The 25953-nt window shown below is 38.1% G+C and overlaps 1 protein-coding gene across 2 annotated transcripts in view; it reads right to left on the bottom strand.

The window, feature by feature from the left end:
* Positions 1–25953, bottom strand: part of DLGAP5 (DLG associated protein 5) — a 40529-nt gene that overhangs the window by 11905 nt on the left and 2671 nt on the right. For both annotated transcript variants that reach the window (XM_008139234.3, XM_054716050.1), the window contains exons 3-14: positions 19496–19689; positions 18570–18632; positions 17034–17118; positions 16819–16941; positions 15439–15509; positions 12498–12760; positions 11617–11744; positions 11110–11233; positions 8850–8935; positions 7975–8135; positions 4332–4424; positions 1142–1361 (exon numbers count right to left, since the gene is read on the bottom strand). In XM_008139234.3, coding sequence (XP_008137456.2) covers positions 1142–1361; positions 4332–4424; positions 7975–8135; positions 8850–8935; positions 11110–11233; positions 11617–11744; positions 12498–12760; positions 15439–15509; positions 16819–16941; positions 17034–17118; positions 18570–18632; positions 19496–19689 — 1611 coding nt within the window. The remainder of the gene's footprint in view (positions 1–1141; positions 1362–4331; positions 4425–7974; positions 8136–8849; positions 8936–11109; positions 11234–11616; positions 11745–12497; positions 12761–15438; positions 15510–16818; positions 16942–17033; positions 17119–18569; positions 18633–19495; positions 19690–25953) is intronic.

Raw genomic sequence — 25953 nt, 5'->3', positions numbered from 1 at the left:
CTAAACCACCCAGAGTAAGGACCTTGTCCGCAACCATGAGCAGGCCGTGAACCACCACCAACATCCGAGGAAAGCCTCTAATGTGAGAGAGAAACCAAAACCACACAGGTGAAAGTATCTTGGAACAAACACTGACGATGCAGGGGGAGGAAACATAAAAGCTATCATTAATGCCCACAGAAAGATAAGATAGTGCAGTTATGAAACAAGTACAGACTGTAATAAAATGAAACATCCAAAGAATGAGAAAGAACTATTGGGAATTAAAAACATGATAGCTAACATGAAGTTGAGGAAATCCAGAAAGTAGGAGAAAACAAGCACAGGAAAGAAATATAAATGTAATCTCTTTACCAGGAGGAAAAATACGTATTTCTGAAGAAAAAGATCAGAGAGAACACAGAGGCGAGTAAATCAAAGGAATAATTCAAGAAGAAAAAAAACTACACTTGTTTAGAGAGGACTGTAAACAAGACTCCGAAACTCTGAAGAATTACTATGCTGTAATCACTATGCTGTACACCTGAAACTAATATAAATAAATTCAATCAAGATAAATAAATCCAATCTAATAAAGATAGTCTATGAAAAATTGCTATTGAAAAATATACCCCAAGTTAGAAAATTTTAAGAATTGTTTCCTGAAATACTAAAAACTGGTTTCACTGGAATTTTTTAAAGTTAGGAAATTAGTATACTTATTTGTCCCCAAAAGATCAAAATTTTCATACAAATGAAAATAAAACCAAAACCACCCATAAGTTTCATTTTAAAGCACAGCTAGTGCTGTGATGTGATAGCTCGTTGCATTTAAATTCTAATCCAATTTCCAACTAAGAAAATCCCTAATTTCTCATGCTCCCATTATGTTTCTTACCTCTTGGGATCCTTAACCTACCTCACAGGATTGTGGGGGTTAATATTAACAGATGAGAAATCACTTAGAAAACATAAAAGCAATTTCAGAAGATATATCACACTTAAAGTACCAAATATGATTTGCATGTGTTTGTGAGTATGTACTCTATTTCCAGAAATCACAGAGAGCTTATATCCCTTCATGTGAAAACTATCTTTCACTTCCTATACAACCTCTCATCCAACCCAAATATTTCTCTTTAGTCTCAGCAGAAAAACCAACCTGAGAATGATTTAACGGGACTTTCAACTCTGAAAAAGCCAGCATCAAACACAATTTTATCAACTTCCTTTGGTACTACAGAGGCTGCTGCCTCAGCATGTTCTTCCTGCTTAATTCTCTCTCTCATTGCATTTTTTATGGCAGCTAGGCGATTCCTAGCTGCAATTCTTCCACCATCGTCCTGTTTTGGTTTACTTGCTATACCCGAGATGACTTTTTTCTGCAAAAAGAAATGATGGAATTTATTAAAGCTACTCATTATTACCTTATACGAAAAATAAAGCATACATAAAATATTTCGCACATTCATCATATACTTATCAAGTTCCTCGTGTGTGCTAAAAATGCTGGGGGTCAAAAGGTAAAGGACAAAGTTCTTGCTCTCAAGGAGTTCATAACTTCACGGTGGAAGAGCTAAGTAAGGACACTGAGCGGGACAAATGTCGTGTTAGAGACAAATTCAGAGGGCTGTAGAACATAGGGATAACACTTAAATCAATCTCAGAGGCATCAAGAAAGGCTTGCAGGAAGTAGCACCTAGGCTAAAATCACGGTTAGCCAGGCTAAAAAGTGACGTGAGGGAAGGGCTAGATAGAGAAAATAGTATGTTTGCAAAACCAGAAGCAAAAGAAAGCACAGAGGAGTTGGCAAGAGATCCACAACAGCTAGATTATAAAATCCCTTACATGTTACGGAGCCACACTCATACAGAGAACAAAGGAATAGAGATTACTGATGATTTTTAATCATGAGATTAAGATTATTGCATTTGTATTTTTAAAAGGTCACTCCGACTATAGCCTAAAGAATAGACTTGAAGGTTACAAGCAAGGAAGAAAGGAAACTGCTACAATGATACTGGGAAAAGATGAGGGTAGTTAAATTGAGGAAGAAGGGGGAAAATGTCAAGAGATACTTAGAGGCCCAACTGAGAGGACTTAGTGTATTAGATGGGTGTGGAGTTGAGATAGTGAAATAGAGAAAGGAAAGAACAAAGAACATATCAGGTTTCTATCTTGGTGGGACTGTAATAGCATTTTATGAGACAGGGAAACATCAGTGTGTGTGGAGGTGATTTCAGTTTGAGACACACTGATTTAAGGTATAGTGAATCAGGATACATGAAACTTAGCACTAAGTATGGTCTGATTTTGGGAATCATGACAGGGTGGATAGGATTTCACAGGAAGAATATGGAAGGAGAGAAGAGAATTGAGGTAGGAATTCTGAATATGACAAACTTTGAAGAGATAAATGAAAAAGAAAAAAAAACTTGCAAACATAACTAAAGAAAATCAGTAGAATGTAATTTTAAGAAAGCAAGTACACTGTGTTTAATACTGCAGAAGGATCATTTTATAATTAAGTGTCTGGTAACATCAGCAACTACTGGATCAATAACCTTGGTGATATCTGTTCTAGAGGCATAAAGAGGGGTCAAGCTGAATTGCAGTGAGCTGGAGAAATAAATGGGAACCCAAATAGTATGGACAAGTTTTTTAGGAAGCTTGTCTGTCATTGCAAGAAAAATGGGAAAAGGGGTACAGATAACTAGAGGGAGGTGTGGACAACACAAATTTTTCTTTCTTTTTTTATTGGAACAAATATAAGATCCTAAACATGTCTAAAAACTGATGTGGAAAAAGGGAAAGAGAGAAAACAAAGCTAACTAACTGATGGAATAAGAAGTCAATGAATAAGAAGTAGGAGGGAATGATATCAAAGTACAGATAAAAGATTCATTTTATTTGATTTGATAATCTTAACAGTGGCCTAAAAAATAAAGTAGAAGGAGAGAGACATCTGGTGATAAGGGGCAGAATTACAAGGCTCTGAAATAATACTATACTCATACAGCTATTATCTACATCCCTGATATTAATGTTTCCATGACTCAATAAGAAATATCCACAGTAGCTTCAAAGAATTCAAGCATCCTTCACTCTTTAGCAGATTTGAAATTCATTCAATCTATTTCATTACTGTCCTCAGAATATTTGTCATGAGACTTAATTACTACAATAATTTTATAATAAGGTTCTCTCAATACTTTAACATCTTTAACGGATTCAAAACAGAGTTTTTATTTAGATTACATAGCATAATAAAAAAACCAACCTAGAAACCTGATTTTATAAACCCGTGGTCGGCAAACTGCGGCTCGCGAGCCACATGCGGCTCTTTGGCCCCTTGAGTGTGGCTCTTCCACAAAATACCACAGCCTGGGCGAGTCTATTTTGAAGAAGTGGCGTTAGAAAGTTTAAGTTTAAAAAATTTGGCTCTCAAAAGAAATTTCAATCGTTGTACTGTTGATATTTGGCTCTGTTGACTAATGAGTTTGCTGACCACTGTTATAAAGAAAGGCATTTTTCTAAAATCTAAAAGAAAAACTGGCAATGCTCCAGGGTGGTTTGAGAAGTTTCCATTTGAACCAAAAACTCTGAGTTAAAACACTACTAGAAAAAAGAAATTACTACAAATAGATTAAGAACAGACTCTATCATGTTAACAAAGAGAATTTTTCAGAGAAAAGTAACAGGAAATTTTATAAGAAAGTAAATGAAAGAACGTAGATGTTCCTCTTTTCTATTTAAAAAATTATTTCCATTTTGAAATATATTACACAAAAGGGTATATATAACAGAGAGGCGGCATAGCCTACTGGTTAAGAACAAGGATTCTGGACTGAGAAAATGTGGCCAGAAACCCAGCTCTAACCTGGACAAGTGATTTAATCTTTCTGGCCTCAGATCCCTCAACTGTAAAATGGGGATAACAGTACACATCTCATAGGATTGTTGTGAAGTTAAATGAGTTAATACATGTAAGGTACTTGGAACAATATTTGGTACAATATAAATTACCTACTACTACTAGTAGTACAGAAAATACATAAGAATAGTTTAAAGAGTAAAACTTATGTGCACATATTCACTACTTAGCAACTTAGAAGCTCTCAGGGGGCCCTAATTCAATCACAACCCCTCCTTCTCCCCCTGCAAAGATAACCGTCCTGAATTTTGTGTTGATCATTTCCTTATTCTTTCTTCAAAGACCATCAGTATATTTTAAGTAATGTATGGAATTCATTTTGTAAAATGATGAAAAATCTGAATATAAATGTTTTTAAAGCTTGAAAATAAAAATTCATTAAAGTAGAAGAGTCTATATTAGAAAATCACAAACTCACCCGAAAGACCTTTTTGCTTATATTATTATTATTTTGCCACCCAGAGTCCTCAAGTTTGGTCAGATTATTGAACTTCTGGTTTACATCTTCTATCTGTTAATAAACAAAGCACAAGCTTATCAGTTTAATGCTAACCATATTATATATAACAAACTAATGAACTGAGACTTCAAAAAAAAATTGAGAGTGACATGGATTGGTGACATATAAAATTAGATTAAATCATTCTCAATTTAGTATTCAAATGAAGAATTCTTATGGTAAAATTGTTCATTACTTTTGGTCTAATAAACCTCCACAATCTACAAAAATCATGCCATATATGAATAACTCCCCTAAATTATTATTTTTTAAAAATATATTTTATTGATTTTTTACAGAGAGGAAGGGAGAGGGATAGAGAGTTAGAAACGTAGATGAGAGAGAAACATCGATCAGCTGCCTCCTGCACACTCCCTACTGGGTATGTGCCCGCAACCAAGGTACATGCCCTTGACTGGAATCGAACCTGGGACCCTTGAGTCCGCAGGCCGACGCTCTATCCACTGAGCCAAACCGGTCAGGGCTCCCCTAAATTATTTTTGATCACTAAAACGGTAAGAGATATATTCTAAATTATGCAAGATGAACAAAATAACTGTCTCTTTTTAAACAGTTCATCTATTCTCCTACTCAAGGATATATATTGGTTGCTTTCCAGTTTGGGCAATTAAGACTAAAGCTGCTATAAACATCTGCGTACATGTTTTCGTGTGGACATATGTTTTCAACTCTTATGGGTAAATACGAAGAAGTATAATTGCTGAATCCTATGGTAAGAGTATGTTTAGTTTTGTAAGAAACTGCCAAGCTGTCTTCCAAAGGGTCTGTACCATTTTGCCTTCCCACCAGCAATGAATGAGAGTTCCTATTGCTCTCCATCCTCACCAACATTTGGTCCTATCAGTGGTTTAGATTTTTTTTAAATATATTTTTACTGATTTCAGAGAGGGAGAGGGAGAGAGAGATAGAAACATCAATGATGAGAGAGAATCATTGATCGGCTGCATCCTGCATACCCCCTACTGGGGATCGAGCCCACAACCCGGGCAAGGGCCCTTGACCAGAATCGAACCCAGGACCCTTCAGTCCGCAGGCCAATGCTCTATCCACTGAGCCAAACCAGCTAGTAGTGGGGTAGATTTTTGTAATTCTAGTAGGTATGTAGTGGTATCTCATGATAGTTATAATTGGCAATTCTGTAATGATATGCTGACCTGCCGTATATACCTTCTTTGGTAAAGTGTTCAGGTCTTTTGCCTGTTTTTAAATCAGGTTGTTTGTTTTCTTATTGTTGAGTTTTAAGAGGTCTTTGTATATTTTGGAAACCAGTCCTTTATCAAATGTCTTTTATAAAGATTTTCTCCCAATCTATGGCTTGCCTTCTCATTCTCTTGACACAAGCTCATTTTAAAAGATTCAAATAATGTATTAGCAGCAGGATGGGAATATACGATCCCCATTCTTCTGGTATTTCCAGTCTCCTCCAAAGTGGTAGTCACTGTCAACAGCTTGGTAAACATGTTTTGAATCCCCTTACTATGCATCTATACACATCTCTCCTTTAAAAAATTGTATAATATGTAGATGGTACCTCAATACAGCTCTTTAAACATACATACATACATACATACATACATACATACATACATAAATGCCCCAGGAGCCACCTTGAAGAGGTCCCCCACTGGCCAAAGCTAAAAAATGAGCATCAGTAAAGATAATAATTATAGGGGGCTGGGTGGGGACAGGCTAAGGGGGGGGAGAACAATGGAGATATCTGTAATAGTGTCAACAATAAAAATAACATTTAAAAGGATAAACAATGCAAACACATCAAATACCTTTAAATTCAGAAATAATGATACTTAAAAACAAATGTAAATAGTCATCACTAAAGGATGCTGGTAAACTATTATGAAAACTGATAAATATATTAAAACTGGTAATAAAGTAATACATTATGATGAGTAATGATTGTTAGCTACTAGTTATTGAAAGAGTATTTTATCTGCTTATCCTACCTAATAAAAAGGTAATATGTAAATTACCATCACTCCGCTACGCTCACGATTGGGCCGGTGAGAGGAGCAGGGGGCGGGACTCGGGGTGGCCGGGGTAGCCGATTGGGTCCCCGAGACACTGAGACACCCTCTGTCCCCGCTTCCCGCCCTTGCCTCCGTCCAGACCCGATTGGGCCCCGAGACACTGAGCGGCGGAGGCAAATGGAGGAAAAGGCCGGGGGGCGGGGACGGAGGGTCCCAGCCCCCCGCCCTTGCCTCCCTCCAGACTCGATCGGAGCCCCCCCCCGCGCCGCTGAGCGGCGGAGGCAAACAGAGGCAAAGGCCGGGCGTGGCCGAATGGGGTCGGCCGGATGCTGAGCTCGCATCGCCAGCGGGGGCGCGAGCTCAGTGTCTGCGCCATGGCTGTGCTGGGGCACAGAAGGGGCCTCTGGGGCAGCGAGCCCATGCCCCCGCCCTGGCCAGCCTTGCGGCGGGAGTGAACAGGCCTGTGGGGCCCGGAGCTCAGCATCTGCGCAGCAGAGGAGGAACCAGAAAAATGGATCTTTCCAGTTCCTGATGCTGACAGCCCTATGGGTGCCGGGGTCCTCCACCTGCAGCCCCCAGTCGCAGCCCATCAGCCCAGGTCACAGACTGGAAGCCCCCTGCCAGCAGTCCAGACGGGACCAGTGTTGTGCCGCGGTAGTGGGTGTCAGCGGGCATGCTACAGACATCAAATCACTGCCACCGAGGCCACACACACACACACACACACACACACACACACACTCGCAAGTAGTATGGTCCAAGGGGATGACTCCTAAGGCAAGGCTCCCATGGCAGCTGATGCTCACCATGCCAGGTGAGGAAGCCAGACCTGAAAGCCCAAGCCCCCGGGTACCCGAACTGCAGGGCATTGTGAGCCAGGGCCTTGAGGAGGCCCCAGGACAAGCATCTTCCCAGAGGCTGTGCAGAAGGAGGGGAGGTACCTCTAGCTATAGGCCAGGGTGAGGGATGCTGGTGTATTTGCAGACCAAGACAGGGCTGAGGGACCCCCTCCCCCGCACCCCCGTGCACGAATTTCGTGCACCGGGCCTCTAGTTTCTGAAATAAGCTCAAAAAGCTAGAAAGTGCCATCCTCTCCACACCTTTACTGATCTTCCTAGTAATTCCCTCTATCACAGCATTTTTTACATTAGATTGGAATTGCATGTTGTATCTGACTCACTAATGTGCCTTATTAACAACTCCTAGTACAATGCCTGGCACAGTAGGGACTCGACAACGGCTAGATGAACTGAAATACTAAAGACTAGAGTTACTCATTTTCTCACATGTATAATCATTATAGACTATTCAACAGTTGACTAATTTCAACTTCCAACTCATATAGAAATTATCTTGACAATATGGGGAGGGGGACATCAGTTAAAAAATATAGACAGTGCTTTACAGTTTATAAAGGTGCTATGTAATATCTCATTTACTATTATAGGTATCTAAGCAGCTACTAATACCTCTATTTTACTAATGTTACCTCACTTAAAGAAAAAAAGAAAAGGCCAGACTCAAATTTAGTGTATTCAAAACACTTGACCACATACCTGGAAACTAACCATGTCCCAAAATCCATCCAGATCTGTACAGGTAGTCTCCTTTTCACCTCGTTTATATTCACAATCATCCACTAGGCCTTCAAATTGTTTGAACCTTTCTTTCATAAGGAGTCTTGTTTGACCAACTGTTGTGCGAATAAGATCTTTAGCTAAAGGAAATAGGAGGTTTTTAAAAGTTAAAGGACAAAAAATGACCTTTATTGCAAAGCCAACCAACTGATGAGACCTTACCCCAAATACCCTAGGGCTTGCAGAATCAAATTCTTACCTTAAAGCAAAACAAAAATTTCTTCTACAAAGTGTTGTCATACAAATACTGTTCCATATTGATTTAGGTAATTTTCATTCAGAAAATATTTTTATATAATTAAACAATACCAGATATGGATGTCACTCATTGAGTCATATGAAGAAATCTGATAATAAAAAAGGCAAATGTCTAATTCTCAGGAATGACAATATTCTAGCCCAGCTGGCGTGGCTCAGTGACTGAGCATCGACCTATGAACCAGGATGTCAGCCTGGGTTGCGGGCTCAATCCCCAGTGTGGGGCATGCAAAAGGCAGCCAATCAATGATTCTCTCTCATTATTGATGTTTCTATCTCTCTCTTCCTCTCCCTTCCTCTCTGAAATCAATAAAATATAATGTTTTTAAAAATATTCTAATTATTTACATCTTTTAAATCATGTATCATTTTAGTACAGAGATGTTAGTGAACATATATTGAGATATGAAAAAATTCTTGCTTTTTTGAATAAAGTATAAAGTTGGACAACACTAGATTTTTAAAGTTTCAGATCAATGTAACCAAATTAAGATGAACAAGGCTAAAATGCAAAAAATACATAAATTTTCCCTCACCATCATCTGGGATGTCCAATTCAAGCTTCCTGTCCCATTCGAGGCAGTGAGAAGTTAATTTCTCAGTTTCTGACTGGAGAATATTTCTAAAATTATGACATACATTTCAGTTGTACAAATGTTTCTGACACTAATATCTAAGCATTAACAATATGACACTTATAAAATATTAATTTCCCAGAGGTGATTTTATGAACTGTGATATATTAAAACCCAAACAATACAAGTGCATATTCTACATATATGTCCATCCTTCTACATCTAAAACTTATGTGGATGATTAATGCCAAGAACCCACTTTTCACGCTAATCTTTCTATTCTTATTTTTCAGAAGCTGAACAGAAAGAATCAGACATCCTATAGTTTTTAGTTCTCTATTACCATCTATGGAATTAAGACCACTCCAACTACCAAGAGTAAATTGAAGATAAAAACTGTTAAGTCTGGAATTTCAGTGATAGGGCCTTATAGATTCTCTGATTATTAATCTTTGCCTGTCCAAAGGCAGTGGTTCTCAACTGGAGTCAATTTTGTACCCTCATCCCTCTTACCACCGACATCTGAGACATTTTTTGTCTAAATGACATTTTTTGGGGTGTGTGTGTGTTTAGGAGGCTTTTGTTTTGTTTTGTTTTGTTTAGAAGTAAAGGAGTGCTATTGGCCAGGGAAGCTACAAGACATGTGTAGAGGACCCCGCCCCATACACACACCCAATAAGAATTATCCAGTCTAAAATGTCAACATGCCAAGGTTGAGAAACCCTGGCCTAAGGGAAATGGAATGTGACATAAAAGAGAACAATTTAATTAATGAGGAAGGAGACTTGGCTTAGATCTGACATTATTTAGTTGGTAATGTCTGGAGGCATTGCTTATCATCTCAGTTGAACAACACAATGGACTAGGTAATCTCTAAAATCACTTACAATTCTAAAACCTTATGTTATAAAAACAATTAAAATGGCTCTCAAACATATAAAAAAGATGACTCATTCATCATACAGCAAATGAATATTAAAACTACAGCAAGATATTATTCCTATTTGATTGGCAAAGCTCAAAAATTTATTAATATCGCATTAGAAAAGGTATTAGAATTTTCCTGCTACATTCACTCAAGAATAATAGTATGTAACCACTTTCTATGTGATGTGCTGGGGTTTTTCTCCAATTGTAGCACTCTGATTTGTTTCCAAGGGATTTAGGTGACATGAATTCTGTTAATTTTCACTCTTCCAGTTGGCGAAACAATCCCATCTCATGATTTAGTGGGCCAAAGAGCCTCCTACCATCTCCCACTATCCATCCTATATAATAAAGATGTAATATGCAAATGGTCATTACACCGTGAAGCGTAAAGACCAACTGCATAACGACTGGATGACAGATCAGCAGGAGGGTGGGGCAGCTAGCTACAAGTGGGCGGTGGTGAGCTACAGGAGGGGGCAGGGCAGCAAGCTATGATGGGGGGAGCAAGGGGGGCGGAGGGAACTACAGGAGGGCAGAGCAGCAGGCGGAGAGCTACTGGCTACAAGCAGGCAGCAGAGAGTTACAGGAAGAGGCAGGGCAGCAGGCTGTGGGAGAGCGCAGAGGGAGCTACAGGAGGGCAGCAGCGAGCTACAGTCAAGCTACTGGCACACGGATTCATGCGCAGGGCTACTAGTCTTTTATAAAGTAAACATTAACTTGGTTTCTTGGCGGGGGCGGTGGAGAAAACAGAAATTCCCATACCTTGCTGGAGGGAATGTCAATAAAGATCTTTATGTGAAAGAACTGAAAAACACACAAGGTTGTTCTTTCAAGCATGCCCTCGCCTTTCTGTTCTCCCTCTTCTTCTCTACAGGCACATTACCTTTGCCTTTCCTTCTCCTAAGCTCCAAGGGCCCTTCTGTTTCTATAACTTGTTTCCTGAGCCTGCGCAGTCCAGCTGGCTCACTTCTACCTCTGTAACTTTCTAAAGACACTTTCTCTTATAATTTGAAAAAAAACACACAAAAAAACATGTTTCTACATATGCATTATCCATCCCTGGAAATATTCACAAGAAATAATATTTGCCTCCATGGAAGTTTCTAACTATGGGGTTGGGAGATAGAGTTGGGAAAGGAGACTTCTCATGTGTACCTTTTTCTACCTTTTGAAAATCACCCAAAATCAGTTTCCTCCAAATCAACTATTACATTAAGGTGAACACATTTTAATTTTGGTCTTAAATGTCTAGACATTACAAATTCATTACAATAGGAACAAATGGACAAACCTGAAATATGGCACATCATGCTGTGGCTGAGATAACTGATCTTCATTTATTTCAAGTGACGGGACTTCTTTTATTGGAAAGCCACTTGAATTTTTAGTAGTATCATTTGTATTTAAGACATTTTCTACAGGTTAAAGAAAATATTACATATAAATTTCAAAGCAGCAACTCCTAAAATGACATCCCCCACAAGACAAATTTTTTTAATTCTTCAATTTTTTTCACTGTTGAATTTCAAAGCTTTATTTCTGCTTCAATTTCATTCAACATGCCTCTAAAGTGTCTTTCAATATTTTCATCTCTTCAAATTTAAATTTATGCCCCCTCTTCTCAGTCTGTATTCCTTATTTGAACTGTCCCTCTCTCCAGACCTTTTCCTATGCTTTCTAACCTCTACTGACCCTGAGATCACATCCCTGAATTATATGGTGAAGAGGGGCTCTAAAACAAATCTGTAGTAAATAAAAATCCAGAGAAGTAAAAATTTAATTGAAATATCACACATACCTTTATTCCAAACTGTCACAGAATCCAGAGGATACTGTAATTTATTTGAATCCTGATGTACTGTCTTGGCAGAGTCAATTTTACATTTTTGTGCCAAGATTTCTTTTGTTGTGTCTTGAGTCTTATCACTAAAAACAAGAGCAAAAATATACTTCATGAAACATGAACCCTATATATCTGATTAAAGGATCTCAAAAGTATGTTGCTTTTTAAAAACCTGTGATAAAATAGAAATTAGTTTCTATTTTTTTTAAAAAATGTGTCTATCCTATAAGGGAAAAAATTTAAAGATCACAGTGAGAATGTCCATCTTTACTAAATGTAATGAGACCCAAAGATTCTGAGGATCTCTTAATAAAACATAAGCACTTAGTAGTCTTGGATGCTGCTGGGCAGTATCTAGTAAATTTGCGGCCAGCCAGTCTTTGCAAAACAACCTTGTCCTTTCTTTTAAAGATTACAACTCATTTCCTCCCACCCATCCCCTTTGCAAGCCAAGCATTTTTGTCTCTATAGTTTTTCTAAAGTAATACTCAGCAAAATACACAAACAAAAACCCAAACGATGTCTAAACTACAGTATTATAGCAGCTTCTTCTTTCCAAAAATTTATTTCTAAGTATTATAATAAAGTCACTTATTAAATGCAAAAAACTACAAATTGTATCATAAAAATGATAATAAGAACACATAGGAAATGTCAAAACTGTCAAACATTATTTGTAGCCTTCTGAAGAATTTTTTTAAAAGACCAAATTTTCATGATTTGTAATTACATCATTTACTAACTAAATGACAACTTTAAAAAGCACAAGACAAATCCAAGAAAGGCATTTGTTATCCATCTTAGCAAAGAACCTGCTATTAATATTACATTCTTACACTTGTGTTTTTAAAGGGGTCCAGGTGTAACTGGGTGTCAAGAAAGCATTGGCGCTTCTTGGAGTCATAGGTGTGACTTGATAGGTCTTCAGACCATCTAGTGGCTGAAACATAAAATCTTTAGGTGCGAAGGAATTCTTTCCTTTCATTTTTGCAGTATTTGTGTTAGGTAAGTTTTCCATTTTTGATAAGACTCCATCATTTGTTGCAGTGGTGTGCGAATCCAAATTATCTTCTTCACTATCAACTTGAAAAGAAATGACCTAGATGTGAATAAACAAAATAAAGTGAGAATTTCTCTTCTGAGGATATATTTGGCCAATTTTTACAGGCCTGAAAATGTGAAAGTTGAGATATATGTGCCATGTACATAATTTAGGAGTGAAAAACAAATACATCTAAATGTATACAAGGAATCAGAGAATCAGCTACACTAAACCATTGCTATGATCCAGAAAGAGAGAGGACCAATCCTATTAAAAGAACAAAATAAGTTTTAGGTATTACAACAAATTGAAATGTATGAAAACTAAAGTAGAAAAATTTACTCACCTAACGAACACATATCTTTTTACTTTAATTATAGTGATCATTACAATGGTGTGAGAATCATAAATCCAAAATTTATTGGATGACTACTATTGTCAAGGACCAAATCCTTTATCACATGATCAAAAATAATTTTCAATGTGACACAGTAAGATTAACCATATAAAATGTGAAGCATATTTTCTTTTTCAAGTCAATTTAAATGCTACTTGATTTTTTTACTGGTAATATAATTGACATTTAATATTATACTAGTTTCAGGTGTACAGAATAATGACTCTATATTTGTGTATTTTGCAAAATAATCATCACACATAGTTACAATTTTTTTTCTTGTGATGAGAACTTTTAAGATCTATTGCCTTGGTAATTTTCAAATATATAATGTATTATAATCTATATCTATCTATTTATATATATAAAAAAGCCTAAGTGACCGTTTGAGTGGTAGCTATAATGCACACTGACTACCTGGGGGCAGACGCTCAATGCATAGGTATGGAAACATGGAACAGACTGATGAATCTCAGAGGGAAGGGGGAAGGTGAGAAGAAATTAACCAAAGATCTTATATCCATACTAGAGGCCCGGTGCACGAAATTTGTGCATGGGAGGGGGTCCCTCAGCCCGGCCTGCACCCTCTCCAATCCGGGACCCCTTGGGGGATGTCTGACTACCGGTTTAGGCCCGATCCCTCTCGCAATCCGGGACTGCTGACTCCTAACTGCTCACCTGCCTGCCTGCCTGATGCCTATAACTGCTCCCCTGCCTGCCTGCCTGATGCCTGTAACTGCTCCCCTGCCTGCCTGCCTGATTGCCCCTAACCACCTCTGCATGCCTGCCTAATTGCCCCTAACCTCTCTGCCTGCCTGCCTAATTACCCTAACCACCTCTGCTTGCTGGCCTGATCACCCCTAACTGCTCCCCTGCCAGCCTGATCAACCCTAACCACCTTTGCCTACCTGCCTGATCGCCCCTAACCTCTCTGCCTGTTGGCCTGGTTGTGCCTAACTGCCCTCCCCTGCCGGCCTGGTCACTCCTAAAGCACCTCTGCCTCGGCCCCCGCCACCGTGGCTTTGTCTGGAAGGACATCCGGATGGATGTCCAGAAGATGTCTGGTCTAATTAGCATATTACACTTTTATTAGTATAGACTAGAGGCCTGGTGCACAGATTCATGCATCAGTGGGGTCCCTGGGTCTGGCCTGGAGGGATTGGGCCGAAACCAGCAGTCCGACATCACCTGAAGGGTCCCGGATTGTGAGAGGGCGCAGTTCAGGCCAAGGGACCCCACCGGTGCACAAATCCGTGCATCAGGCCTCTAGTTAACTATAGTTACCATGCTATACTTTATATCCCCAGGACTTACTTATTTAATAACTGGAAGTTTATACCTTTGACCACTTTTACCCACTCACTTAAACATGATTTTTAGAGGTTTCTATGTGTCTGATGCTTAATGAATTATGACCTGAAACCAGAGTATTTCAATCTGGACACGAGTTTAACGGTAACATTGTCCCTGAGGCCAGCATGAGAATGAAAGTAAAAACGAGTGATATACGGATCATGTATCATAGAAATGTACACTTGAAACCTATATAATCTTATTAAACCAATGTCACCCCAGTACATTTCACTAAAAAAAAAAAAAATAGACAATAACAAAAGAAAACTAGTGATAATCCTTAAGAAGAAAATCAATATGAAGGGAGGAGCTCTGAGGTACAGTTGATTGTCTGTGAAGATTCACCCTATATTGCCTTCCTGGAGGATCTGTTTGATTTTCAGTAGAATCTAGTCAGATTTTTATACTTTCACATAACGTTTTTTTGTTTTGTCTTTTAAGGTTATGGAATTGTAGTATGGATTATAAATCAAGGGATGGTCTTCAAAACTGTGGTTTTTTTGAAGACTCTACTAGTCCCTATGCTAGATGTTACCAGAAATGTTAGGTTATTTAATTCTTCATACTAGTCTACATAGATATTACATGTTAGACATGGGAAAATAAATGCATATCTTGTCCAAGGTTATGTAATTAATTGGGGAATGGAGACAATATTCAAATTCAGGCTTAATTAAATCCAAGTCAAGCATTTCACCCTTCCCCATCAAAGCTAATTCTCATATGAAGGTTTCTGTCAACCGTGTTCTTCTTCTTTCTTTTTTCTATGTCTGGTTAACCAAATTATGTTTTTTCTACCTATAAATCTGAGGATAAGATACCTGAACACAACAGTAAATCCACTTATGCTTCCTTATGATTCAAGAGTTTTTAAAACTCATGTAGACTAACTTCTTGAGCAGTTCTGTATGTTTAATTTCAACCTTATGAAAGCAGCAATAAGGTTTCCAAAGTATCTAGAAATAAACAGATGTTTATAGACTACCTTGTCAGGTTTAGTTTCTACATTTTTCGCAGGCCTTCCTTGATTTGTTGCTTTTCTTTCTGCTTCATTAGCTAAAATAAAAATAAAATAAGTCATCCATTTTGACTAGACAGAAAATGCTGCATTTAAAGCACTAGGGCCTGGCCAACATAGCTCAGTGGTTGAGTGCTGACCTATGAACCAGGAGGTCACAGTTCGATTCCAAGTCAGAGCACATGCCCAGGTTGTGGCTGCAATCCCCAGTAGGGGGTATGCAGGAGGCAGCCAAACAATGATTCTTTTTCATCATTAATGTTTCTAACCCTCTCTCCCTCTCCCTTCCTCTCTGAAATCAATAAAAAATATATATTTTTAAATTTTATTTTATTGTTTAAAGTACTACAAGTAGTAGTACATATGTCTCCTTTTATTCCCCCATTGTCCTTCCCAAAAAAAATATATTTTTTTAAAAAGGAGTAGGTAATTTGGGAAAGGAAACAAAAAACAAAAAAAAAGGTAACAATAGGAATGTATATCTTAAAGAATTTAATGATTAAAACTCTTATTATAAAATAAGATAAAAACAAATTAAATTTCATGCCAAGTATAGACCATCTGTTTTAAAAAACAAAACAAGCCCTAGCTGGTTTGGCTCAGTGGACAGAGCATCAGCCTGCAGACTGAAGGGTCCCAGGTTTGATTCAGGTCAGGGGACATGCCCGGGATTGTGGGTTCGATACCCAGTAGGGGGTGTTCAGGAGGCAGCCAATCAATGGTTCTTTGTCACCATTGATGTTTCTATCTCTCTCTCCCTCTCCCTTCCTCTCTGAAATCAATAAAAATATATTTAAGAAAAAAAAGGTGTTAAAGTACTTTACCTTTTGCCTCTGAATATCAAATATATATGGTAGAAAATTAGGCAATTTTTTAAAAAGCACAAAACAACAATAAAAAATAATCACCCAACAGTAATAATCACTGTTGACCTCAGGGTACATTTTTCCAGTTGTTTCCTATGTTCACATATTCACATACATATTTTAGAACTGTGCTCATACTGTTCACCTTTTAACCTGTTTTTCTTTCCCCACTTAATATACCATGAACCATGTTATTAAGCATTATTTCACATTGTTCTTAAATGTTACACCACCCCATTTTCCAAATAGATGGACTGTAATTTATTGGGGCTATTAATTCTTCACTTTGAAGCACTGCTTATACCAATTGAGGTATTTCCATGTTCAAGCACCCACTGCTAACTCGATGTTGGGGCACACAACCTATCTTCAGGTAACTGGAATCTCTCATTTCCTCCTCTCTTACTCAAGGGAGTACATGATGAATACCTCAAGGACCAAAACATTCTAGTTTAGTCATTGATCAAGAAGCAGTTCTTACCATTAGTAGCTCTTGTCACTGGCTTTCTTGTTGTAGTAGATGAGACTGTTCTAGCCATCTGCTTTGCTGCTAGAGTAGCTGATCGAGTCATTCTTATTGATGTGGGCATTTCAGGCTGTTCAACTGTGGAGGAAAATAATCAAATCAAATGCTTTTTGTAATTATTAAATTATTGTTATGGCAACATCAGAGCTTATAATTGCTAATATTCCTACCTTTTTTCTCTTTGTTCAACACTTTCTTTTCAGAAGTTGGTCTTTGACCAGGCCGAGTTGTTTGAACATCATTCCCAATAGTAATCTATTTAAAAGATTAGGTGCTATGTGATTTAATTGCATATTGAATCAAACCACCACATTTCTAATCTGTAAACGGACCCCCTCATCTGAAATCTGACTATTGTAAATAACCCAGCAAAATATCCACTCAAATAAAATGGGATAAAGAAAAAAGTTTTCCATTATAAATTTTCTTACCACCTTTTTTAGATTCCTAAAATTTAGAAAATGCTAATAATTCAGCATTTTCTAAATTCTAAATTTTAAACACAATCAAAGCTATTAAAAAGAACTGACTATAATCATCTGAGAGTCCTTAAACATACCAGGCATGTCTTTACTTCAGGACTTTTGAATTTTGTCTAGAAAATCATTCTCCTAGATAGAAAACTCTGCCAGAGTTCACTCTTCTATTTCCTTAAAGACTTTATTAAAAATGCTACCATCTCAGTGAGGCCCAATCAAAATTCTACCTAATTCAGTAACCATCATCTCCCTTCTTTTTTTATTCCATCTGACATAATATGTACTTATTTTCTTATTGCCTATCTCAGATAAAAAGAGAATTATTTGTTCCCTATTATATCCTACCTAGAGCCTAGAAGAACATGGTAGTGACTCAAAATGTATTAGATACATGAACGTTAGCTTCCTCACCTGACAAAGAGGCATGCCACTTGCCCCTTCCTCACTTTACTTTTAGTAATCTTCCTAGTAACTTTATCCATCAGAGTGCTTTGAAAATCTATAACTTATAACACCCACCCTATATGCTATATATTCCTATCTGCATTTTATGGTGTCATGAACTACATAATAGAATGCCAGTAAACTAACAAACAAACAAAAAAGGGTGTGACTCAAAGACAAAGTTTGGTATAGATCTCATAAGGGATGACTTGGCAAAGACTACTTTTTTAAAAGTTTTTATTTATTTTATTTTTTTAATATATTTTATTGATTTTTTACAGAGAGGAAGGGAGAGGGATAGAGAGCTAGAAACATCAATGAGAGAGAAACATCGACCAGCTGCCTCCTACACACCCCCTACTGGGGATGTGCCCGCAACCAATGTACATGCCCTTGACCGGAATCGAACCTGGGACCCTTCAGTCCGCAGACCGACGCTCTATCCACTGAGCCAAACCGGTTTCGGCTAAAAAATTTTTATTGATTTCAGAGAGGAAGGGTGAGGGAGTGAGAGAAACATCAGTGATGACAGAGAATCATTGATCAGCTGCCTCCTGCACACCCCACACTGGGTGGGCAAAGACTATTTTAAGAGAATATTTCCTTAGCATTTAGTAAAAACTGTTCTATGTCACCATACTAATAACAGTGATTCCGGTAATATTAACTCTAGTAAAATAATCACTATACTTGAAGCTGGCAAATTAAAAATAAATTTACTTATTCTGAGAAAATAAAGTATAATGTGTCATTTTAGTAACAATTATCTATTATCAACTATACCTTAGTTTGCTCCATTTGGTCTTTGGTCTTTGACCTTGTCATCCGTACAAAAGATGGAACAGCCTTAAAACAATCAAAACAAGATAAAAAAATTTAAAAATGAACTTGCAAAATTACCTCCATGTTTCATTATGAAATAAAGTTCTCATTTTAAAGTTAAACTTTATCTGTAGTCATTTATGTCAAAAAGATACTTGCTAACATAAATTACTATTTTTTTCTGGTTCTGACCTGATTTAAATTATCTTTAAGTTAACTGAACCTGCCACCTTTTGGTGTACAGGACAATGCTCCAACCAACTGAGCCACACTGGCTAGGGCTCTTCCTGCATTATTAATTTTAAAAAATATATATTTTTATTGATTTCGAGAGGAAGGAAGAGGGAGACATAGAAACATCAATCATTGATTGGCTGCCTCCTGCACACCCTCTCCTGGTAATCAAGCCCAAAACCTGGGCATGTGCCCTGGCTGGAAATCAAACCGTGACCTCTTGGTTAATAGGGAGACGCTCACCACTGAGCCACACCCGCTGGACCTGCATTATTAATTTGATAATGGTACAACCTCATTTAAAAGCCCCCCTTGACTCTCCATATCTCACAGGATAAATGCCAAGTCCTCTGGCATAACATTCATTGTCCAGCCTGGATCTACTTGCTTTCCTTGTTTTATCCTATTGCAACCTCCCTACAGTTACAATGAGAGACCTGATTTTCATCTTTTGAGCTACTACTGTCATTCCCACCTCCTAGTAATTAGCTGAGTGAATAAAGGGACTAAGGGAAATGGGTAATTTTAGTCACTTAATCTCTTAAAAGAATTGTTTCTCAGCCTTTTGGCTAAAATTGAGTATAATCTCTTAAAGAAAAAGGAACTGTTAAAAGAAACTATTCCTCTATATCTACTTAGGACACTAAATTTACCTTTATTGGCTCAGCTTTCGTAGTATTCCGGTTTGAAAAAAGAAATGAAGGCACATCAGGTCTATAAAGACCCACTTTAAACACTCCTCGTTTAGCTTTCTCTCTTTGCTCTTTCAATTTTTGAAGTTGCTTTTCTTCTTTGTATTTCTGGAGCATTTGTTTCCGTTGCTCATGTAGAAGAGTTTTCACTGACTCTAAGCAGGAATAACAAACCAAACAAGTATATAGAAAATTTCAGATCAAAGTTATGCAAATGTCAAAAAAATCATTTTGTCTAATTTCAACAGCAACTAAGAAATGCTTTGAGAAACTTAACTGCTTAGCACTCTAATCACAAGTTATTTCAATCCCTATTCTTTTAAAATTTCTATTTCTTTTGCTTTTAATTGTTCAAATATTTATTAACTGCTTGCTATGTACCAGACGTGTATTACTACCTTTTTCACTTAATTAAATTCTATGACAGTCAGCGTCTAAGCTGACCTCCCGTGATTCTAACCTCCTGGCGAAGTCATGCCCCTGTGTTGCCGTCCCCTCCATCAATGAACAGGGCTATAACAAAAAAAGTAAAAAAAGTACTATGGAAAAGGAGTATGACTTCCAAGACTAGATCATGGAAGACATTCCAGCTTTTGCCTTGCTCTCTCTTGGATCACTTGCTTTGGGGGAAGCCAGTGGCTATGTGGAGCCAGAAAGAGAATTAGGCAGCCCTATGGAGATGTCTACCTGACAAAAAACTAAGGCTGCCTGCCAAAAGCTAGCATCAACTTGCCAGTCTGTGAGTATCTTAGAGCAGATTCTCCTGTCTTCGTCAAGCCTTCAGATGCACTACTGGATGACATCTTGACTGCAACCTCCAGAACTACCATACCCGACTGAGCTGCCCCTAAATTCCTGACCCACAAAAACTGTGTGAAATAATAACATTCTTTGTTGTTTTAAGCCACTAAGTTTTGGGGTAACTAATACAATGTTTTCTTTTTAAAAAAATATTTTTATTGATTTCAGAGAGGAAGGAAGAGGGAGAGAGAGATAGAAACATCAATGATGAGAGAGGATCATTGATTGATTGGCTGCCTCCTGCACGACCTCCCTGGGGATTGAGCCCACAACCCAGGCATGTGCCCTTGAACAGAATCAAAACTGGGACCCTTCAGTCTGCAGGCCGATGCTCTATCCACTGAGCAAAACAGCTAGGGCTACAATTTTTTTCCTTTGATATTAAAACTACTTGTCAGTTTCTCTAGCTCCCACTTATTCTTTTTTTTTTCTTTATTGATTAAGGTATTACATATGTATCCTTATCCCCTCATTACCACTCCCCTACTCTTGCCCTCACCCCCGTGTTGTCTGTGTCCATTGGTTAGGCTTATATGTATGCAAACAAGTCCTTTGGTTCATCTCTCCCTCTTACCCCCACCCTCCCCTACCTTCCCTCTGATGTTTGACGGTCTGATTGATGCTTCTCTGTCTCTGGATCTGTTTTTGTTCATCAGTTTATGTTGTTCATTATATTCACAAATGAGTGAGATCATGTGATATATTTATCTTTCTCTGACTGGCTTATTTCGCTTAGCATAATTCTCTCCAGTTCCATCCATGCTGTTGGAAATGATAAGAATGCCTGCTTTTTTAGTGCAGTGTCATATTCCATTGTGTAGATGTAACACGGGTTTTTAATCCACTCATCTGCTGCTGGGCACTTAGGCTGTTTCCAAATCTTAGCTATGGTAAATTGTGCTGCTATGAACATAGGGGTGCATATATCCTTTCTAAAGATGGTTAGAGACTTTGAGCATGTTTTCATATGTCTCTTGGCCTTCCTTATGTCCTCTTTCAAAAAGTATCTATTTAAGTCTGTTGCCCATTTTTTGATTGGGTTGTTTATTTTCCTTTTGTTAAGTTGTATGAGTCTTCCCACTTGTTATTCTTAACTTAAGGTATTCTCATGTTATTTAAACTGGTTTGAAAAATATGAGTGGCTACTATGTGCCAGACATTTTTAGGCAGTAAGAATAAGTAAGAGAATTTCTGCCCTTGAATGGCTCACACAGTATTGTAGGGAGATGAACACAGTTTCAATTTGGTTTAGCACAGATCAAATAGTAGGAGAATACACACTCAATAGAGACTCGGTACAAACCTGTCTGAGGAGATCAGGAAAGGTTTCTCAGAAGAGAGATTACCTGAGAAGGGTTCTGAAGAATGAGTACATGTTTGCCACTGGCTAAGGGTTAAAAAAATTGCAGAAAGATACCTGCACAGCTCAGTAAATTTACTTTTTAAAAGCATATATTTAAATAGGTGAATTTTATGCTGGAAATTAGACTTCAATAAAGTTGCTTTAAAAAGATAACCCAGACAGAGAATAGAACGTACAAAAGGTCAGATGATGAAGTGGTCAATCAACAAGAAAACCCCTATATCCTCAACTTCTCTGACTGTTCCCTTCACCTTTTGATCTCAGTAAAACTGGCTCTCCCTTGAAGACCCTGCTTCCCTAGCTGTCCTCTCCAGTGTTGGACTATTTTTTCCTCCCACACTGGTAATATCACTGGGCCTAAAGAGGGGAGGTGTCTCATCTCTGCCTCCCACTGTTTCTTCCTCTTCCCTAAAAGATGCCAGCTTCACAGGTCATGTCCTCAGGTCATACTATCAAGTACCACAATTAGTCATCTATAGACCCTCCAGGTTTCACCCTTGTTCCTCAAAAGCTTTAGCTCCTAGTTCACTGTCACTGTCTCCATCACTGTTTTTGTACAAATCTTGATGACCCCTCCAATACCCTGGCCTCTCAATTCTTAGGCTTCCTTTCTTCCAAGGATCTTGCTTCTACTATACCTCAGCTGGGTCACATCCATACCAGTATTTCAACCTTTTTCATGTTATAGCAAACATAAAAAATAACATTAACACAGCACACTGGAGAACAGAGAGAGGCTGCTTGTGATCAAATGCAACTAGTCAAAGAGAGAGAGCTCTGACCAACCCAGGCCCTGCCTGAAACTTCAAGGGCTGAGAAGACCAATGTATTGCCATACCTGTATTCATTTATGAGACAGCTAGGCCCTTGAGACTTCATTATTATCAATGAATAACTATATGTCCTTCATAAGCCCAATTTCAAGCAATCCACTCTGATTACCATATCTTACCTTTCCAACAATCCTTGGGTCCCACCAAGACCTACACTCTACTGCTCTACAATCATCCTTTTACTGTCTCTTACCTCTCTTGTGTTTTCAAGTTTCTTCTTAACCAATTTAGATTCCATGATTCATCATCACAATCACTACTTCAACTTTTGACCCCTCTCTCACTATGCTGTACCCTGGCAAAATTCCAACTGCTTATGTTCCACTTGGCAATGCATAACTGAATGGGGTTGGAAAATAGACAAAAGCATGCTACCTCATCTCTATTTGTGACTATAAAACTCAGCTGGACCCTACATTTCCCATCTCATTATTCTTATTCTCCTCAATTACTATTTCACACATTATCCTCTCCTCAAATTTGAAATGGCTCCTCTCCCATCTGCATTCAAAGTTCCCACCTTGGTATCCGAGCCCACACACTTCACCTTTTTTTCTAGATAAGCTAGGTATGCCCCTATTAAAAGCCACTCCCTCCACATACCCCTCGATTCTGTTCCTTCTCACCTACTCAAGGACATTCTTCCATTAATTTACCTTCTCACTCATCTATTTTTCTCTTTATACTGGGTTGTTGCCCTCATGAAGTTACAAACATGCAGTAATTCTTCCCAACACACATCCTCACCTAGCTACTTGCCTCATATCTCTATTTCAGTTTAAGGTAAAATTCTTCAAGAGAATTATTTATATCCATATTTCCAATTCTTCTCCTTCCATCCCCCTCACTTTTTTTCAAAATTATGAAAAAATTCAAATATACGCACAGTAGACTATAATAATATACCTATCATCCAGATTCAACAAGTACGAATACTTGCTGCACTTGCTTTGTTTCTGAAGTATTTGAAAACAAATTCTACTCAGAAAACTTTTCCATAAATATTTCAGTATGCACCTCTAAAATTAAAGACATTTTCTTTCAGAGTCACAATATCATTAACCTGCCTAACAAAATTAGCAGTAATTCCATGTTACCACCTATTACAGAGAGCAGATTTAGACCTCCTATTTGTTTCAAATAAGTCTATTTTTTTTTTAACCATTGGTTTGTTCAAGTCAGGAACCAAACAAGACCTATATATTGTATCTGTTTGTCTTTTAAGTCTCTTCATCAAGATATTCCTCCTTGTCCTTCTTTTCATGCAATTATCCTGTTAATAGAAGTTAAGTCCTAGCCCTGGCTGGTTTGGCTCAGTGGATAGAGCACCAACCTGCGGACTGAAAGGTCCCAGGTTCGATTCCGGTCAAGGGCATGTACGTTGGTTGCGGGCACATCCCCTGTAGGGGGTGTGCAAGAGGCAGCTGATTGATGTTCCTCTCTCATCAATGTTTCTAACTCTCTATCCCTCTCTCTGTAAAAAATCAATAAAATATATTTAAAAAAAAAAAAAAGTTAAGTCCTAGAGAATGTCCTACACTCTACATTTGTTTGTTTGATTTCTCCTATTTCTTGCTCATTCCTCTAGCCCTCGTATGTTGTCTACAAACTGGAAATTATATCTAAGGATTTGATTATCGTTAAGTTCAACTTTGAGGGCAAGAATACATCCTAGGTGGTGCTACCATTCTCTCTTGATCCATGTCAATCTAGCTTTCACTTCCTGAACTTCACTCTACAAAAACTACTTACCAAGATCACCTGTGACCTCCACAGTGAGGTTCAAATCCTCACTTCTAATATTACTTGGCCTAACAAGAAGCACTGACATAATTAATCAGGCTATCCTCTTTGACATGCGTGTTTCACTTGGTTTCTAAAATGCCACTCTCTTCTGGTTGAACTCTTACTTTACTTACATTGCTCCTCAGTTTCTCCTAGTTTCCCCTCAAGTCCTCAGCTTCTAAATGTTGGAGTGCTCATCCCTTTTCTCTTCTTTTTCCACACCAAAACTTTAGATAATCACATCCATCTTATAGCTTCACACACTGTGTATACATTGACAACTCCTGAATGTATTATCTCCAGTTCAGAATTCTCCCCTGAAGTCATCTTGTATTTATGAAAAGTTTTCCAGCAAACCTTCTTCCATAGGCATCTCAAATTTAACACGTCCAAAACTTAATCATATCATCCTCCCCACCACACACACACAAAATATTGTTCCTCCCTCAGTCTTTTACAATTTAGTAAATGGCTACTCCATATTTTTAGTTGCTCAGGTCAAAAACCTTGAAATCATCCTGACTCCTCTTTATCAGCCCTACATCCACCGTATTAGGAAATCCCATTGGTTCAAACTTCAAAATATACCCAGAATGCAACCCCCTATCTTTGCTCCTACCAATCTGGTCAACCATCAGCTACCAACCTAATTACTGCAGTAGTCGCCTAACTGGTCTCCCTGAGGCCATGCTTGACACCCACAACCTATTCTCAACACAACAGCCAAAGTGACACTTTGAAAATGTAAGTCAGATGACCTAAACTCCCATTAATCCATCAATGGTTTCCCATTTTCCTCAGAGTACAAGCCAATGCCCTTATAAGGATGGCCCTCAGGGCTCTCCAGGAGCTAGCCCCCTTGTTTGCTCTCACAGAGCCATGCCTGCCTACTTGCTTTCTCTGGAACATTCCAGGCCCACTCCCACCTCTAGACCTTTGCAAATAGCAAATAAACAAAAGCTATCTTAATAGATATTGACAGGGTTAGACTTTTATTTGAGAGATTTTGGTCAAGGAATTGAATATTTGAGAGGGCACGAGTAGAAGCAAGGAGCCAACCTGGAAAGCAATAACATCACATCTTCTCAGGCAAAAAATGAACTAGCTCTACCTTTAAAGGTCATCCTATATCCTTCTATGGCCCAGTTTTTACTTCCTCCCAACTCCTAAGAGTTGTTATTCTTTACTCTCTCCCTCAAAAACCAGCTCAGTTCCTTTGACCTTCAAACATGCACTGATCATCTCATCTCAAAAACAAAGAACCCTAAAACACATTTATCCAATTTTTGCTCTTTCCAATAGAATCATAAAAAAAAAAAAAAAAACTCTGAAATGTTTTAGCCTAACCCCCTCTTTTATAGAATCAATTACGCTCAATTATGTTGAATGTCTTTTTATTTTTATAAGTTTATTTGAGCCAAATTGATGACATATGCCAAGAAGCAAGATCTCAAATGCTCTCTGTTGAATGCCTTGTAAGTGCCACATATTACACTGGTCCTGGAAAATGACAGAATTGGAGCAGTGAACATTTAAACAACTTTACATCTCATTTCTTTATAATTCATCTAAGAAGACTTTATATCTTTCTGCCATTTCTTCATTTATCCTTGCTTTATTTCACTGTAATCTAGCTC

Source organism: Eptesicus fuscus, chromosome 5 (genome assembly GCF_027574615.1).
Source record: "Eptesicus fuscus isolate TK198812 chromosome 5, DD_ASM_mEF_20220401, whole genome shotgun sequence".
Classification (NCBI taxonomy): domain Eukaryota; kingdom Metazoa; phylum Chordata; class Mammalia; order Chiroptera; family Vespertilionidae; genus Eptesicus; species Eptesicus fuscus.
This window is presented reverse-complemented; position numbering and strand designations above follow the sequence as displayed.